General features: G+C 52.2%; 1 protein-coding gene across 1 annotated transcript in view; it reads left to right on the forward strand.

The window, feature by feature from the left end:
- The window catches only part of GSPT1 (G1 to S phase transition 1), a 28,040-nt gene that overhangs the window by 6,672 nt on the left and 4,512 nt on the right, over window positions 1-16,856 (forward strand). The window contains exons 2-11 of the mRNA XM_055134842.1: window positions 4,497-4,538; window positions 4,627-4,668; window positions 6,097-6,321; window positions 7,438-7,471; window positions 8,217-8,294; window positions 9,740-9,920; window positions 10,879-11,033; window positions 11,161-11,301; window positions 13,099-13,192; window positions 14,010-14,090. Coding sequence (XP_054990817.1) covers window positions 4,497-4,538; window positions 4,627-4,668; window positions 6,097-6,321; window positions 7,438-7,471; window positions 8,217-8,294; window positions 9,740-9,920; window positions 10,879-11,033; window positions 11,161-11,301; window positions 13,099-13,192; window positions 14,010-14,090 — 1,073 coding nt within the window. The remainder of the gene's footprint in view (window positions 1-4,496; window positions 4,539-4,626; window positions 4,669-6,096; window positions 6,322-7,437; window positions 7,472-8,216; window positions 8,295-9,739; window positions 9,921-10,878; window positions 11,034-11,160; window positions 11,302-13,098; window positions 13,193-14,009; window positions 14,091-16,856) is intronic.

A 16,856-nucleotide genomic window follows, 5' to 3' on the forward strand; every position in this document is an offset into this window, starting at 1 on the left:
CCCATAAACCAATAGCTAAATAAATGAAGGGATCCAGTCGCTAGCGGAGAGTTGACTGTTCCGAGGTCTCACGTTCCTCTCACCAGAGTTATTTAAAAGTTGAGTCTGGGGAGCTGGAGCGATAGCGTAGTGGGCGGGGTGGCCGTGCTTCTGGCTGGCCTGGGTGTGCCCCCCCTTTGCCTTTTTTTTTTTCTTTTTGGGTCACACCCAGCAATGCACAGGGGTCACTCCTGGCTCTGCACTCAGGAATCACCCCTGGCGGTGCTCAGGGGACCATATGGGATGCTGGGATGCTGGGATTTGAACCTGGGTTGGCCGCGTGCAAGGCAAACGCCCTACCCGCTGTGCTATCACTCCAGCCCCCCCTTTTTTTTTTTTTTAAACTAAAGTTTTGTCCTGTTTTCAATAGATTTTGACAGATTGGCCATAGATTTATTCGGTGTTTCTGGAGTGGTTTTGTTTTAAGAAGGGAGTGTGGGTTTATTTGAGCACTTGTTTCAGTGCTCCATTTTGGACCCGTTCCCTCTCTGATCCCAGTGGGTAAAACCAGTTCACCGGCTTTGGAGGTAAGAGAAATGCTTAGTAAGGGCTCGGCGGGGATCTTCACTCACCTGAGTGGTGACTCCAGATTCCAGACCCTGTTTCACCTGGGATGGGCTGGCTTAAGAAGCTCGGGGGCTGGGGCCAGCGCTGTAGTCCAGCCGGGAGGGCGTCTGCCTCGCATGCGGTCAGCGCAGGTTGGGTCCCCAGCACCCCAGCGGGTCCCCTGAGTGCAGAGCCAGGAGGAACCGCTGAGCATCTCCAGATGTGACCCCAAAGGCCTAAATTAAGAAGCAGCAGCATAGTGCTGGGGCGAGAGCACAGCGGGGAGGGCATCTGCCTTGGTCTTGGCCGATCCGGGCTCGGTTCCCAGCATCCCATAGGGTCCTCCGAGCACCACCAGGAGTAATTCCTGAGTGCAGAGCCAGGAGCAGCCCCTGTGCATCACTGGGTGTGACCCAAAAAATTAAATAAAAAGCGGCAGCAGCAGCTCAGGGTGTCTCGTGCTCGGTGGCTTCTTGCTCGCAGGTTTCTGGGGTAACCGGCCCCGCGCTCTGGCCGTCAGAGAGACCGTCCCCCCACCTTACTGTGTGTTGCTGGAGCCGTTGGGGCCGCTCCGTCAGTAAGCCACAGCTTTGTGACAGGAGACACGCATCCGGAGAGCGTCAGGGCTCAGGGCGACCCTCGCGGTGTCACCGTCTCATTTTCAAATAAAGAAGCCAAAGCCGGGGCTGGAGGCACGGGGCGGGGCAGGGGGTTTGCCCGTGACCAAACCCAGTGCCTTGTCTGTTCCCCGAAACACCGCCAGGAGTGGCCCTGCGCGTCTCCAGGTGTGGCCCGCCTAGGAGAAGAATCCAAAGCCCCGGAGCTTAGGCTGATAATACGAGGGTGACAAATACTTTCCTTGGCTTTGACATTAAAAGATCTCGGGGCACGCGGGAGCGATAGCGCAGCAGGGAAGGCATTGGCCTTGCACCCGCCCCGCCCGGGATTCCATCCCCAGCATCCCATGGCACTGCCAGGAGTGATTCCTGAGCACAGAGCCAGGAGTAACCCTGAGCATCAAAGTAACACTGTGACCCAAAAAGCCAAAAAAAAAATAAAAAAGATTTCGAGGCCAGGAAGACAGCCCCGGGGGCTGAGTGCAGGCCCTGGATGCCGCAGGCCTCACGGGGCTCCCAGAGCGCTGCAGGGCGTGTCCCCTGAACCTACACACTCAAGAGCCACGTTTGACTGACATAGGGAGCACCCTACCCCGCGCGGTAGCTGGCCTGGGCGGCGTGAGCCTTGTTGCCAGTGGCCCCCGCGTGGGTGGAACATGGCTCCGTGGAGGGGCCCTGGGTTTGCTCCCCCGACACTGGCATTAGCTATTTGCAGTGATTGGGACTTGGTTGCTTCTGCATTTCGGGAAATACTCCTGTGAATACATCTGACAGCGCTGTTTCCCAGGACCTGTCGTGTGCCCTTCTATTTGTCGTGTTAGGTCGTGGGGGGCAGCGGCGGGGGGCGCCGCTAGTGGACATGGACTGCAGGCAGAACTCGGGCTCCTGCAGTGGCGGGTCATCAGAGGCGGACGCAGAGGTAGCTGCCTCTCGCATGCCTGTCTGGAGCGTGCTAGGCACGTGCTCTTCCCAGGCCTCATCAGTGCATATGTTCATGCCTCTGTGCAATGCTGGTGGCTGGCACAGTCATGTGACCTCACCACAGGATGGACTTCGGTGCTGGGGGTGCGGGCACCTGGGGTGTCTGGGGCCGAACCTGCTTCGGCTGCATGCAAGGCCAGTGCCCTGCCCACTGTACTCTCTCTGCACCCCCTCCTCATTTCTTTCTTGCTTGAGGGGGGGACGCTCAGTAGAAATCAGGGCTTTCCCCTGGCTCTGCACTGGGGGGGTCGCTCGTGGTGGGGCTCAGGAGATTGTCTGGGGCGCCGGGCTTCAACCCAGGCCAGCTGTACGCTAGGCCTTACCCACCGTGCCCTCTTGCCGGCACCCAAATTTTAACAGCTTCGCTATCGAGACCATCCTGTGTGCTAGATGTCTCTGGTGACACCTTCCTGCGTGGCGTTTGGGACCGTGGCCATAGCCCCGTGTCACAGGCGCTCGTTGACCTCCCTTGATTGCCACGTCTGCAGGACGAGATAATCCGTTTGCTTGGGTTTTGGCAGATTTAGTCAGTGGCACGCTGGGGTAGCTGCCGCCTGGCGTGGTTGCACCAGGTGAGGCGTGTTCTGAGCGCGGAGGTTGAAGAAGATGCGCTGTGGTTCCCATCCTGGGGGGCTCGGCTCCCGCCCTCTGCCCAGCAGACGTGACGCCAACGGGCTCGCTGGTCCTCGGGTAGCTAGCCAGGAACGGGCTGTGCTGTGCACCCCGGGGAGACGGGAGCGGCCCGAGGGGCCCCCACCGGCCCAAGCCACGGCCCTGCTCTGTGCCTGGGAGGGTGTTTCCTACTATGGGGGACTCCTCTGGGGAACAGGCTAGTCCTGGGCAAACAGTGCTCAAGGGGCCAGAGGTTGCTCGCGGCAGTACTCAGCTGGCCCTACGGGCTCCGTGGTTCAGTGCTCAGGCCCAGTGACGCAGAGCTAGGGGTCATGTAGTGCTGGCTTAACCCTGCAGCCGAGCACATGGTCTCGCGTCTCCACCGCTGCCGCCGCCTCCCCAGCCTAGGGGGCTCGAGGGACGGGGGTGACCCCTTTTATGCTGGGCCCAGCTTTGAACTCGGCACTCTCGCCCCTGAGACTGCGTGTGGCCCCTCACAATGTTTATAGGGGAAATACTCATTACGTGTATATGAAGCTTTTTTTCTTTTCCTTTCTTTTTTTGTGCCACACCCAGCGATGCAGTGGGGTTCCTCCTGGCTCTGCACTTAGGAATTACTCCTGCGGTGCTCGGGGGACCCTGTGGGATGCTGGGAATTGAACCCGGGTCGGCCGAATGCAAGGCAAATGCCCTCCCCGCTGTGCTATGGCTCCAGCCCCTGAAACACTTTATTGCTCTCAATATTTCACTTTCTCTCAGATTCTAACCTTTATTTAGCAAATCTTAGAAGTTGAAGGTGGGATTTTGTTTGTCGCTGTTTGGGGATCTTACTCGGTCATGCTCAGGGGGCTCTTCCCGGCCCTGTGCTCTGGAGTGAACCGGGTTGTCCAGGGGACCGTGTAGGGTGCTGGGGGCTTCAAATCTGAGCCTCGGCACATATGTGCAGGGCAAACACCTCTCCTGTGTATTGTGTGTCTGGCCCCAGGTTGCCTGTAGAACACGTGAAGGAGAGTTCAGGAGAGTGAGGATGCTTTCAGGGTCCATTGCAGTTGCTGAAGATGTTTTATTTATTCATGTTTTCGCCTTTCTTTCCGGAACACTCATGGTGTTTGAGGGTCGTTCCCTGTGCTCGGGACCATGCAGTGCCGGGGATTGAACCTGGGACTCCCCCATCCAAAGCAGGCGTTCCAGCCCTGTGCCGGAAACATGTCCAGACGTCTGTGATCAGACAGAACTAGTCCGGGGGCGGGGGTGCTTGTATCCCATACGGGCCCCCAAGAACCGTCTGGGGATCTCCTGAGTACAGAACTAAGAGAAGCCCCTTGGAGCACAGCTGGGCTCAGCGATTTGCTCGAGCGGGCACCAGGAACGTCTCCATTGTGAGACTTGTTGTTACCGTTTTTGCCGTATCGAATACGCCACGGGTAGCTTGCCGGGCTCTCCGAGAGGGGCGGAGGAATCGAACCTGGGTCAGCCGCATGCAAGGCAAACGCCCTGCCGCTGTGCTGTCGCTCCAGCCCGTTCTATAATGGTGTATTTTTTAAGTAGACTACATAGAGACTTAGTATTTTGAAAACCTTTGTGAGTTGCCATTGAATTGGATTGTTGAGGGTTTACTTGTGGCACTGAACTACTTTTTTACACTGCCTTTTAAAAGATAAGTAGACTAGATCTTAAATAAAGTTTATTTCCATCACACAGCGCCCGGGGAGCCTTCTCAAGAGGAGCCATCATCGCGTGAAGGTAATTTCCGATCCGAGATGACTGACTGTCCGTAGCGTGCGAGGCTAGACACCTCTTTGTAAATACTCTATCTCCGTTTCTCGCCTAGGTTCGAATTCGGCTGTTAGCATGGAGCTTTCGGAACCTGTTGGTAAGAAAATTTCTGACCCTATGTAATGTGAAACTTTCTTAAGGTGGAAAGTGCGAATGTAAGTGTGCTGGTAACTGCGGCGCCTCCGTTTCAGACTGACTCGGGGCTTTGCGGTCGGGTTAGGGTAGGCCATAGCGCTGGGGTGAGCGCACGAGTGATCGCGCGTGCACAGAACTGAGAGGCAGAATAACGCTGGTCGGCTTAGACAGATGATGTGTGTTCACGGAGTTCCTGAGAAGTTCCTAGAGCTTTGTTCTTTGTGTTTTAGTGTTGGGGCAGGGGTGGGTGGTCTCGGCCCAGTGGCCACGTGCTGTGGGGTGGTCCGAAACCTTGCCCAGCTGAGGCTTGTGATCTGGCGGGTGTTGGGGCCTGTTCCTAGGCTTGTGTGTGCTCGCCCTTTGAGCTGTCTCTCAGCAATGCACAGGGGCTACCCCTGGCTCTGCACCCAGGGCTCACTCCTGGCGGGCTTGGGGGGACCGTAGGGGGTTCTGGGGATTACACGCTCCCTGCTATACTGACGCTCATTGATGTCTTCCTCTTTTTCCACCATTGGGACCTTCTGACCCTCCTGGAGTAGGATTGTTCGTTCTCCTATTTGATTTTAACTTACAGAAACGAACTGTATTAAATGCCAGTCAGACTCAGGATTCTGATGCCAGCAGTGCAGCTCACTTGAAAGCCCTTGGGGCCAGAGAGCCAGGACAGCAGGTGGGGCACTTACTTTGCACACTGCCGGGGCCCAGCCTGGCGCCTGGTGGTGTCACTTAGCCCTGCCAGAAGGGACTCCTGAGTTGTGGAGTCAAGAGTAAGTTCTGTGCACCGTTGGGTGTTCTTACACACACACACGCACGCACACACACACACACACACAAAATACAACAAAACCTTGAGAACTATTATACTTTTTTTTTTTTTTTTTTGCTTTTTGCTTTTTGGGTCACACCTGGCAATGCACAGGGGTTACTCCTGGATCTGCACTCAGGAATCACCCCTGGCGGTGCTCAGGGGACCCTATGGGATGCTGGGAATCGAACCCGGGTCGGCCACGTGCAAGGCAAACGCCCTCCCCGCTGTGCTATCGCTCCAGCCCCTATTATACATTTCTGTCATGAAAGATTTTTCTTTTTCTTTCTTTTTTTGGGGGGTTCACACCCAGCGATGCTCAGGGGTTACTCCTGGCTCTGCACTCAGGAATGACTCCTGGCGGTGCTCAGGGGACCCTATGGGATGCTGGGAATCGAACCCAGGTCGGCTGTGAGTAAGGCAACCGCCCTTGCCACTGTGCTGTCACTCCAGCCCCCACGTGAAAGATTTTTCTGCTTCAGTGACACCCCAGATCTTATGAAATAGCATGCGCGTTGTTTGAAAGGCTCTGTTGTATACAGATTGTGCGTCTCAGTACTAAATCAGGTCCTCTTGTTTTGGTAGAAAACGGAGAGACAGAAATGTCCCCCGAAGAATCATGGGAGCACAAAGAAGAAATCAGCGTGGAGCCCAGGAGCGGGGGTTCCTCCGGGGACGCTCGGCCGGCCGAGGAGAGCGCCCAGGAGATGATGGAGGAGGAGGAGGAGATCCCCAAGCCAAAATCGGTGCTCGCACCGCCGGGGGCTCCGAAGAAAGAGCATGTGAACGTGGTCTTCATCGGGCATGTCGGTGAGCTGCCGTTCCTCCGCTGGCAAAAATTGCCGGTGCTTTAGTTCTTCGAAGTTGAACAGATCAGCGATTTCATAATTGCTGCAGTCAGGTTTGGTCAGACAGTCTGAGGCATTAAGATATGCGCGCGAAGGAAATACTTTATGGAGGATCACAGAACTGTCTCTGGTGTTGTGCTGTGCCGGTGAGCAGCCTCTTCAGCCCCCTTTTACTAACTAGCCTGATGTTCTAATCAATGAGATTCAGCCACATAGGCAGAATATGCAAATTAACTTAGTCAATGGAAACAGTATCAAAGTCAGTTATGTAACCGGAAGCAGAGTCAGTTAAAGTAACTAATAGTAACAGAAAAACAATTTGAACATCCAAGCCTAGCTAGGCCTGATTGTGAGGTTTTGTACCCCAACATATAATGACATGGAAACTGGGAATCTATTCGCATGTCTTGCATGATGCGTCTCAGACCACTGATTGCATCCTGGAAGATGCAGGTCCGAATTGTGTATGTGTGAGCTCGGTCCCTTTGCTCATTTCATGGTGCTCCCTTCCCCTAGGCAGCTGACATTCAGGTAGTGTAAGGAACGAGTGATTTGGAGTCTTTCCTAAGCGGCTTATCGGGTTACTGGTTTAGTGCAGAATGCAAAACAAAACCTTATGCTGTTGACTCAGCTTGACCTGACCCCGGATTGAGAATCACACGCGCTTTCCCCCCCGTTTCCCCGCCACTCACTGCGTATGATGGTAGAACGCGCCTCAGTAGCAGTGGTGGCGCCGGCATGTGCCGAAGGTGTTGAGAGACGGGACGGCGGGCCCGGCCCGAGCCTTCGGCCGTGTGCCTCGCTCTCTGCGTCTCCCTTTATCTTGTTCTGCCGCTCTTCTGCCCTAACGCTGTCGGCCAGGGAGTAGCAGAGTTGAATCCCCACTGACTACCAGTAAAGTAGTTCTAACTCAGGGCTGAGCTGCAGAGTTCTAAGAGGCTCATTCTGTAAAGGAGAAGGCACTGTCTTTTCCATCGCTTTGCGAGACTTCGGTGCCAGAGGCTGACCTGCGGTGCTGTTGGGTCTGTTGGCTGATAGTCTGTTTCGTATTTGTGGATGATGATGTTGTTCCTTTCAGATGCCGGCAAGTCTACCATCGGAGGGCAGATAATGTAAGTATGTTCTCTGAAACGTGTTGCTTCCTGGGCATTCTAGACACGGAATATACTATGATCCAGAGAACAAAGAGAGGCTGGCACGCACCCTAGACTCCAGAGGGTCTTTCTCTGTTCTCATCGTCATTCCATTAGGACTCATAAACTGCCCTTCAGTGTGGGGGCCTTTCCCCTCTGTTTTTCGGGTTCCCAGAGAGACAGGGGTGCTCTGGCTGGCCTGTGCTGAGAAACCAGGAGAGAACCCCGGGGTGGGCCTTTACTTGAGCTGTAATCAGAACCAGACTTCTGATGAAGACCTCTTACATTTCTAACCCTTCCTAATTTTGATTGTACCATCGAGGCCTCCGGGCTCTCATCCAGTGAGACCTCTGGGACAAGATACTCTGGCCGAAGTGCTCTTCCCAGAGTATCCTGTCAGGGACCCACCTTCTTGCTACAGGCGAGATTGCATGATAACATGATGAATCTGTTATCATGATTCTGCCAGCATTCACCACTGTAGCGACATGTCTTTTTTCTCTCTTTCTCTCTCCTTTACATTGGGGGTGAGTATAATTGTACTTTTTCACTGCCTATTTATTGGGGAGGTGATTTAGGACCATGTAAGACCTTTTCACCAGAAACTCCATGATTTAGGATCCATCTTGGCTTTACTATGGCTGTTCCCTAGCGTTGAGGTTCCCCCTACCTCTGGTTTCCCTGGTTTCACTAATTGCTAATGAAATGTTTCCAATGTTTTTAGGTATCTGACTGGAATGGTGGATAAAAGGACACTTGAGAAATATGAACGAGAAGCTAAAGAGAAGAACAGAGAGACTTGGTATAGAGCAAACTTCCTGACATTAAATATCACTTATATGGGAGCACTGTCCTCTTAGTACTTTGCTCTCTGCTAGGATACAGGTTCCTGGGGACAGGATACGGGAGGGCACTTGCCTTACTGTGCCAACCTGGGCTTCATCTGGGCATGGCGAGTGTTTTTTTTTGGGGGGGGGAGGTCACACCCGGCAATGCACAAGGGTTACCCCTGGTTCTGCACCAAGGAATCACCCCTGGCGGTGCTCAGGGGACCATATGGGATGCTGGGAATTGAACGCCCTACCCGCTGTGCTATCACTCCAGCCCCCAAAATTTGGAGAGTTTAATAAGATACAAGTTCTTGATATAGTGTGGTGATAGCAAAGGAAAAAAAAGTTCCTTTTCACCTCAGACAACCTAGCTAACCCCTGGTGACTGCATCAGGTACTTAGAGCAAACTGGGAACTCTGGACATCTAGGAGTTTGCGCCTAGGTGGTAACATTATAAACCGTCTTCTCAAGCCCTCACTGCTGATCGACTCAGAATACTGTTCATCGATTTTACAGTAACCGGGGATAGGACTTGTTAGAGTGATACATAGAAGGGGTGTTTGTCAGTGTCGACTCTGAGTAGTGAGCGCTGATGGCTGTTTCTAAGGTCCCTGCTTAATTCTGAAAAGGCCGAGAAACTCTGGGGCAGGTTACAGCCCAGTGGGAGGGCAGGGCACTTGCATGGATGAAATCTTGGCTTTGATCCCCCTGCCCCTCAAAGATCACTGGTTTGAGCTGAATGGAACCTCTATATTATATAGAGGATGGGCACATAGCGTGCAGTCCAGAGCCATCTGCCGCGTTACTGTTTGGATCTACGTTATGAGTGATTCACACTCAGACGCTTTGTATCTAAGGGGGTCCCCACGGCCAGCACCTCGCCTGCTGTCCAGGCGCCCGGGACCTTCACTGAGATGATTTTTATTGGCAGATCACATGGAAAACTTTAGCAAGTATCTGTTACTTCCAAATGGTGACTAGTGGAGTTAATTTTTTGTAATGCCCTTTGTCATTTGTATTCCACGTGTGCCCAGGTGATTATAAAAGTTAAACATAGGGATTGGAGAGAGAACACAGCGGTTAAGGCACTTGCCTTTTGCATGCGACTGACCCCAGCTTGCATTCCTGGCACCACATGTCCCCTGAAGCATTGTCCAGTGTGACCCAAGTCCCTCCCCCTAGCCCCCCCTCAAATAGGAGGGATATAAAGCAAATGGATTTTACCCATATTGACATTGGTGCTAATTTTTCTATCAGTTCAGTTTAATTTTGTGAACAGTGTTTACTTACAGAATACGAAGTTGTTTATGAAAGCTCTGAGTTTATATGAAATATAAATATATGAAAAGTATATATGAAAGCTCTGAGTTTGGACTTCAGTAATATTCTTTCCGTTCTGTTATTTTAATATTTCAGGTACTTGTCTTGGGCCTTAGACACAAATCAGGAAGAAAGAGACAAGGGTAAAACCGTAGAAGTTGGTCGTGCCTATTTTGAAACAGAAAAGAAGCATTTCACAATTCTAGATGCCCCTGGCCACAAGAGTTTTGTCCCAAATATGATTGGTGGTGCATCTCAAGCTGATTTGGCTGTACTGGTAAGACATTTTTCATTCTCTTGTGTATTATTAGTGCCCCACTTAAATGATAAATATTTGAATGCATGCTTAAGTAACCTGGAAAATATAATGCACATAGTCACAGTTCTCACTATTTTTGTGTTTTTTTTTTTTCTCATTTGGGAGCACACCTTGTAGTGCTCAGGGCTTATTCCTGACTCTGCTCAGGGAATGCCCCTGGCATGGTTTAGGGGACCATTTGCAGTGCTGGAGCTCGAACCTGGATCTGGCACATGCAAGACAAAACACACACACACACACACACACACAAACACACACACACGCGTGCTATTGCTCTAGCCAACCCATTCACTATTATCTGTAATCTGCTAGAAGTCTTTATAATTTATAAAGTTTATAAGTTTACGGATGAAAAGGTTTGCAATTCTTATTTTCTGTTATTGTGTCAGAACTTAGTATCTTTTTTGAGGGAGGCGGTCACGCCCAGCAATGCACAGGGGTTACTCCTGGCTCTGCACTCAGGAATTACTCCTGGTGGTGCTCAGGGGACCATATGGGATGCTGGGAATTGAACCTGGTTTGGCTGTGTGCAAGGCAAACGCAGTACTCACTGTGCTATCACTCTAGCCCCAGAACTTGATATTTTTTTAAGCAATACATTTTTCATAAGGCGTTGTCAGTAGGAAAGTAAGTTAGCTGCAGAAGAACTTGTTGGGTGCTCAAGTAGAGGAACACAGCCACACAAACTTTTGGGGGACTGGAGCGATAGCACGGTGGGTCGGGTGTTTGCCTTGTACACTACCAACCCGGGTTCGATTCCCAGCATCCCATAGGGTCCCCCGAGCACCACCAGGAGTAATTCCTGAGTGAAGAGCCAGGAGGAACCCCTGTGCATCGCTGGGTGTGACCCAAAAAGCAAAAGAAAAAAAGTCAGCCAGAAATGTGTATCAAAATAAGCTCTGCTATTGTGGAACAGGTGATTTCTGCCAGGAAAGGGGAGTTTGAAACTGGATTTGAGAAAGGGGGCCAGACCAGAGAGCACGCGATGTTGGCGAAGACGGCGGGCGTGAAGCACCTGATCGTCCTCATCAATAAGATGGACGACCCCACCGTGAACTGGAGCAACGAGAGGTGGGGCCGTGACGGCGGTTGTGTGCTTTGTGCTTTCCTCCCCTTCCTTCTTCCAAACTTAATTTAATGGCCAAACTAGAATTTTTTTACGCTTTGGATTTTGATGATGATGTCTTAATATTCCCAGATACGAAGAATGTAAAGAGAAACTAGTGCCATTTTTGAAAAAAGTTGGCTTCAACCCCAAAAAGGACATCCACTTCATGCCTTGCTCGGGGCTGACGGGCGCGAACCTTAAGGAGCAGTCGGATTTCTGCCCCTGGTACAGGTGCGTGCGCTGCTGGTCCTGGGAGACACTCCTGGGGGGCAGGAGTGGCCGGGGCCGCGCTAAGCGGTGCTCGGGGACCGATCATGGTCCCGGGGCTTGGCGGGAGCCGTCGCAGCCGGCAGCTCAGCTCCTGAGGAAGTCTTCCGGGCCGGGGAGATGCTGGATGCTTTCCATGCTGGAGGCCTGGGTGTGGCTCGGAAACCAAAAACTAAAGCTGGAGCCAGCAAAATGCCAGGACTTCGGTCCAGCTGGTCACTGGGTTGGTGTGGTTGCTGAGTCGCATGTGCTAGGACACAATCCTTAACCCACCTAATGTGCAGATGTTTTCCCATTCCATTTCACTTGCTCGATGTTGGGGTGTGTTTGTTGGTTGGTTGGTTTCTTGAGTGTACGTAGGGTGTGATAGCTAGGAATGTCTTAATTCCTTCATTAGGTAAACCTTGGGACCGGAGTACAGCGGGGAGGGCGTTTGCCTTGCCGACCCGGGTTCGATTCCCAGCATCCCATATGCTCCCCGAAGCACTGCCAGGAGTAATTTCTGAGTGCAGAGCCAGGAGTAACCCCTGAGCATCGCTGGGTGTGACCCAAAAAGAAAAAAAAGCGGGGGTTAACTCTGTTATTTTCCTATGCTGTAATTTTAGTACTGCATCTGTTTACCCATGTACTTAATTTAGGGTTTTGTTGTAGGGCGTTGGTTTTCTTTGGTTTTTTTCCTTTTTTTTTTTTCCTTTGGTGAAGTCTTGATTACAATAATTTTGCAAGTTTTCAAATTGGAAAGTCATCTGTTTAATTTTTTTTCCCCTCCAAAGGTGTTTTCACTATTCCTTGAATTTCCAGATGAACGTTGAGGGTTAAGGTTTTTTTTTTTCTTTTTTTTTTTTTTTTTTTCTTTTTGAGGGTTAAGTTTTACAGAAGCAACTGGGAGTGACAATGAGCCTCGTTAATACTCTGCGCCAGTATTAAGTTTCCCAGCCCATAGACTGGAACGGGAGGACAGGGGTTGGGCCACTCCTGCTCGGGGCCACTCTGCCTGGTGTTTGGGAGCCTATGGCCTGCGCCACCGGGATTGGCCTCGTGGACGGGCAGCACTTCAGTCCCTGGACTTTATCTGATATCATCTTAAAAGTGCCATTGTGGGCCGGAGTGCTCGGGCAGCAGGGCGGGGGGTTTGCTGCCTTGTCTGCAGCTGACCTGGCTTCAGCCCCTGGCACCCCGTATGGCTCTGGGCCCCCAGGGGTGATCCCTGGGCACTGCTGGGTACAGCACAGGAAACAAGAGTGAAATTGCTTCTGTAATCCTAATTTCCAGACAGTAGAGATGTTGTATTGCAACAGGTGGGTTGTTTGCTATGTTTCTCTATGTCTTAATATTCCTGGTAGCTTTTTCATTATTTTGAGGTTTTTATTGTGTTTTCTTGTACTTAGAATTTGATGACAGTGCGTGTACTGGATTTTAAATTGGTACAACACTATCACTGTATCACTGTCATCCTTGAGCACCAGTAACGTCTCCATTGTGAGGCTTGTTGTTACTGTTTTTGGCATATCCAATACGCCACGGGGAGCTTGCCAGGCTCTGCCGTGTGGGCGGGATACTCATGGTAGTTTGCCGGGCTACTACCATGAGTAGCGGAGAGGGACGGAGGAATCGAACCCAGGTCGGCCGCATGCAAAGCAAAGGCCCTACCCGCTGTTCCAGTCAAGGCTGCAAGTATCAAGTATTATTGTACCTGTTGTTTCGTAGCAAGTTACTGTATTGCAGCTACTGACTGGAATGGCTTTGGTTCTGTGTTTTCAGTGGATTACCATTTATTCCGTATCTGGATAACTTGCCAAACTTCAATAGATCCGTCGATGGACCAATCAGGCTGCCAATTGTGGATAAGTACAAGGTACCTAGATTTTTAAGAAACTGGATTTTGTGGGATATAAAATAATAGTTTTTTAGGTATAAAAAGGACATATTTTCGATGATGTTATTTAGTGGGTCGGCATGATTTGTAGATAGCTAATTTAACAATTTCCCAGTGAGTCCTTGAGCAATCTGGGGGCTGCTGGGCAGCGGTGGTCCGCAGTATTTCAGGGACCACCCCACGTGGGGCACACCCTCAGTTCTTTGCTCTGTGTCTAGCCCTGAGTGCTAATTGGAACCGCTGTCTCGGCAGCATTGGCAGCTGATGGTTGTTTTGTTTGAAAAGCTTCATTGTGGGGGGGGGGTGTTGGAGAGAGAGCCGAAGGTCCGGAGTGAACCCCAAGGACAGAGGCAAGAGGAAGCTGGCTGGGTGTCCACGGGTGTCCCTCAGCCCCCCAATCAAGCATTCTCTCTCTCTCGATGATACGGGTAAATGGTGTTAAGATTTCACTTGGGGTTATGAAACTTACATTGAATGCAGCCGGCCTGGGTTTGATGCCCGATATACCCCTTTGATCCCCTGAACACCGCCAGGAGTAATTCCTGAGCACAGAGCCAGGAGCATTAATTACCCCTGAGCATCTCCAGGTGTGACCCAAAAAATTAAAAAAGAAAAAATGGTATCAGGGCCCAGAGTGATAGTACAGCGGAGAGGGCGTTTATCTTGCACATGGCTGACCTCGGTTCGATTCCCGGCATCTCATAGGGTCCCCTGAGCATCACCGGGTATGACCCAAAAAGAAACCTAAAAAGGAATGAAGGTTTGAGATTGAATGTATTTCTCTCTTCTCTCACAGGATATGGGCACGGTGGTCCTGGGGAAGCTCGAGTCGGGGTCCATCGGCAAGGGCCAGCAGCTCGTGATGATGCCCAACAAGGTGAGAGCAGGATGCTCGCGGGCCGGGCCGGGGGGCTCAGTGCTGTGTGGACGATGCCTTTCCCCGGTGCCGTGAACAGACTCGGTACCACACAGCCAGGTGGTTGCTGGGTGTTGTGTCACTTGGCTAGTGGTGGGCAGTAGACGGGTCTGTGCCTGCTGACCCCCCTTCCGGCATGCGGGAAGCTGTCGTGCAGAGCCAGCGTGTCACAAACCAACCACAACAGGCTTGATACTCAGGAAGGTGGGGTGGCTATTGGCACACCTCTAAACAAGGGTGTTTATTTTTTTTCCTTTTTTTATTTTAATTTGTTCTTTTATTGAATCACCATGTGGAAAGTTACAAAGCTTTCAGGTTTAAGTCTCAGTTATACAATGCTCGAACACCCATCCTTCACCAGTGCCCATACTCCACCACCAAGAATCACAGTATACCTCCCCCCACCTCCCCAGCCCCCCACCCCGCATGTGTAACTGGTAAATTTCACTTTGCTTTTATTACATTCAATATTTCAACAAAAAACTCACTATTATTGATTTGGAGTTTCTCCTCCTTAAAGTTGACCTGCTGAAAAGAAAGCATTTGGTAATTTAAACACGGGTGTTTCGTCCGGCTGTGGCTGCGCGCTTGTGGCCACCCCTCTCCTCTGTCCTGTTCCTGGCGCAACAGCTCCCAGGGCCTTGCGTGACTCGGGAGCCTGGGGGGCACGAGTCTGCCTGGCTGGACTGCAGACTGTTCCCCTCTGGCCTGGGTCGCAGAGCACATGCGCCCAAGGGGCGGGGCGAGCGGCGGCTGGAGGCATCGTCGGGTTCTGGTGTGAGGCCAGCCGGCGGGGCCCGACCATTCAGCTCCTCTGGTCTGATGCCTCCCGGCCCGTGCTCTGAGTTACCTCCACGGGCAGAGATGGATAAAACGGGAATGCTCGGGACAGCTGCGTTTAACGTGCCTTGCTAGCCAGGTGCTTGCTCTGTGTTTTTGCCTTTTAGCTTTTTGGGTCACACCTGGCAGGGCTCGGGGGACCCGATGGGATGCCAGGGATCGAACCTGGTCTGCCGCGTGCAAGGCAGATGTTCTACCTGCTGTACCATCATTCCAGCCTTCCCAAGTGCTTTTGAAAGAGATATTCTGAGGGCTGGGGGAATAGTACCGTAGGTAAGGTGCCTGCCTTGCACGCGGATGAGCCGGGTTCTGTCCCCAGCATCCTACACGGTTCCCAGAGCACCTCCAGGTGTGGTCCAAAAACAAATGAAAAAGTCATGAGGGCCCAGGAACTAGGAGCGCGGGCTGGGTGCTTCCCTGCGTGGGACTGGCCCGGGTTTGACCCCTGCGTCCCATACGGTTCCCCAGGACTGATTGATTCCTGAGTGCAGAGCCAGGAGGAACCGCTGAGCATCGCCAGGTGTGGCCCAGAAGCCCAAAAACTAAAGAATGGTTTTGGGGAGCGGCATGTGAACCAGCCACCAGTGACGTCATACGCTGCCGGCACTTTTCCGCCGCTGTGTGGTTCCGGTGGTTTCCATCAACCACCCTGTGCCCCTTTGTAGGCCTGATGCTTTTGATTTGGTTTTGTTTTCGGGCCGCACCCCGTGGTGCTCAGGGCTTCACTCCTGTCTCCGCGCCCGGGAATCACACCTGGTTGGCTCGGGAGCACATGGGGTGCTGGGGTGGAACCCCGGGTGGCCGTGCAGGGCAGACACCCTCCCTACTGGAGGGTCTCCCCAGCCCTAACCTGGATGTGTGTATGCATGCATGCTTGCACCTGTATGTGTGTGTGAGTGTGTGTGCGCTCGGGCGCACTTTTTGGGTCACACCTGGTGATGCTTGGGTTCCTCCTGGCTCTGCACTCAGGAATTACTCCTGGCGGTGCTCAGGGAACCATAAGGGATGCTGGGGATTGAACCCGGATCAGCCGCACGCAAGGCAGACACCCTCCCCTCTGGGCTATCCATCTGGTTCCCATATGCTTTGAGTTGTGTGGTTCAGAGTTTTGAGCGGCACACGCCAGCTGTGAGATTCTGCTCTCTATCCTGTTCTTGTTCAGGGGCAGCAGTGCTGCGGCAGGGGACGGACCACACGGTGCCGGAGACGACACCAGGGTCACCATGAGCCAGGCCAGAGCCTCCCCCGAGACTCTGTGGCTCATACTCGGGATGGAGTAGGGAGTGGAAGCCGTTTGTGTCGTCGGAGCCTGAATTTCCTTCTTACCATAAATCAAATCCAAATGTCATTTAGAGCTTAATTTGAAGAAGAAAAAAAAAAAGGAAAGCAAAATGCTAGTTGGGACGCTGAAAAGATGACATTTAATCAGCACTTGTATTGGAGGGTGTGATTTTTCAGTAAGCTCGTGTCATATGAATGTAATCAGGTTTCATACCCAAGGCGCTATTTTCAGTGAAGAATATCGCTGTGGTGTAGGGCACGTGCAAGTCCCTGGGTTTGAGCGCTGGGACTGCGGGGGATGGCCCCGAGCCCCTCCACTGCTCACTCCAGCACCCGTCTCTGCAGGGTGCACAGCCCACCCGCCTATAGCGAGAGCACCAGCGGGTGTGGCCCCTGTAGGAGACAAGAAAGCATTTGATGGGACTGGAGAAATAGCACAGCGGGGAGGGCATTTGCCTTGCACGCAGCAGCCAGGTTCGATCCCATGTGGTCCTCGGAGCACCACCAAGAGTTAATTCCTGAGTGCAAAGCAGGAGTAACCCCTGAGCATCCCTGGGTGTGACCTATAGAGCAAAAGAAAAAAAAAAAAGCACTTGATCCCTGTCA

The sequence above is a fragment of the Sorex araneus genome, chromosome 4 (genome assembly GCF_027595985.1).
Source record: "Sorex araneus isolate mSorAra2 chromosome 4, mSorAra2.pri, whole genome shotgun sequence".
Classification (NCBI taxonomy): Eukaryota; Metazoa; Chordata; class Mammalia; order Eulipotyphla; family Soricidae; genus Sorex; species Sorex araneus.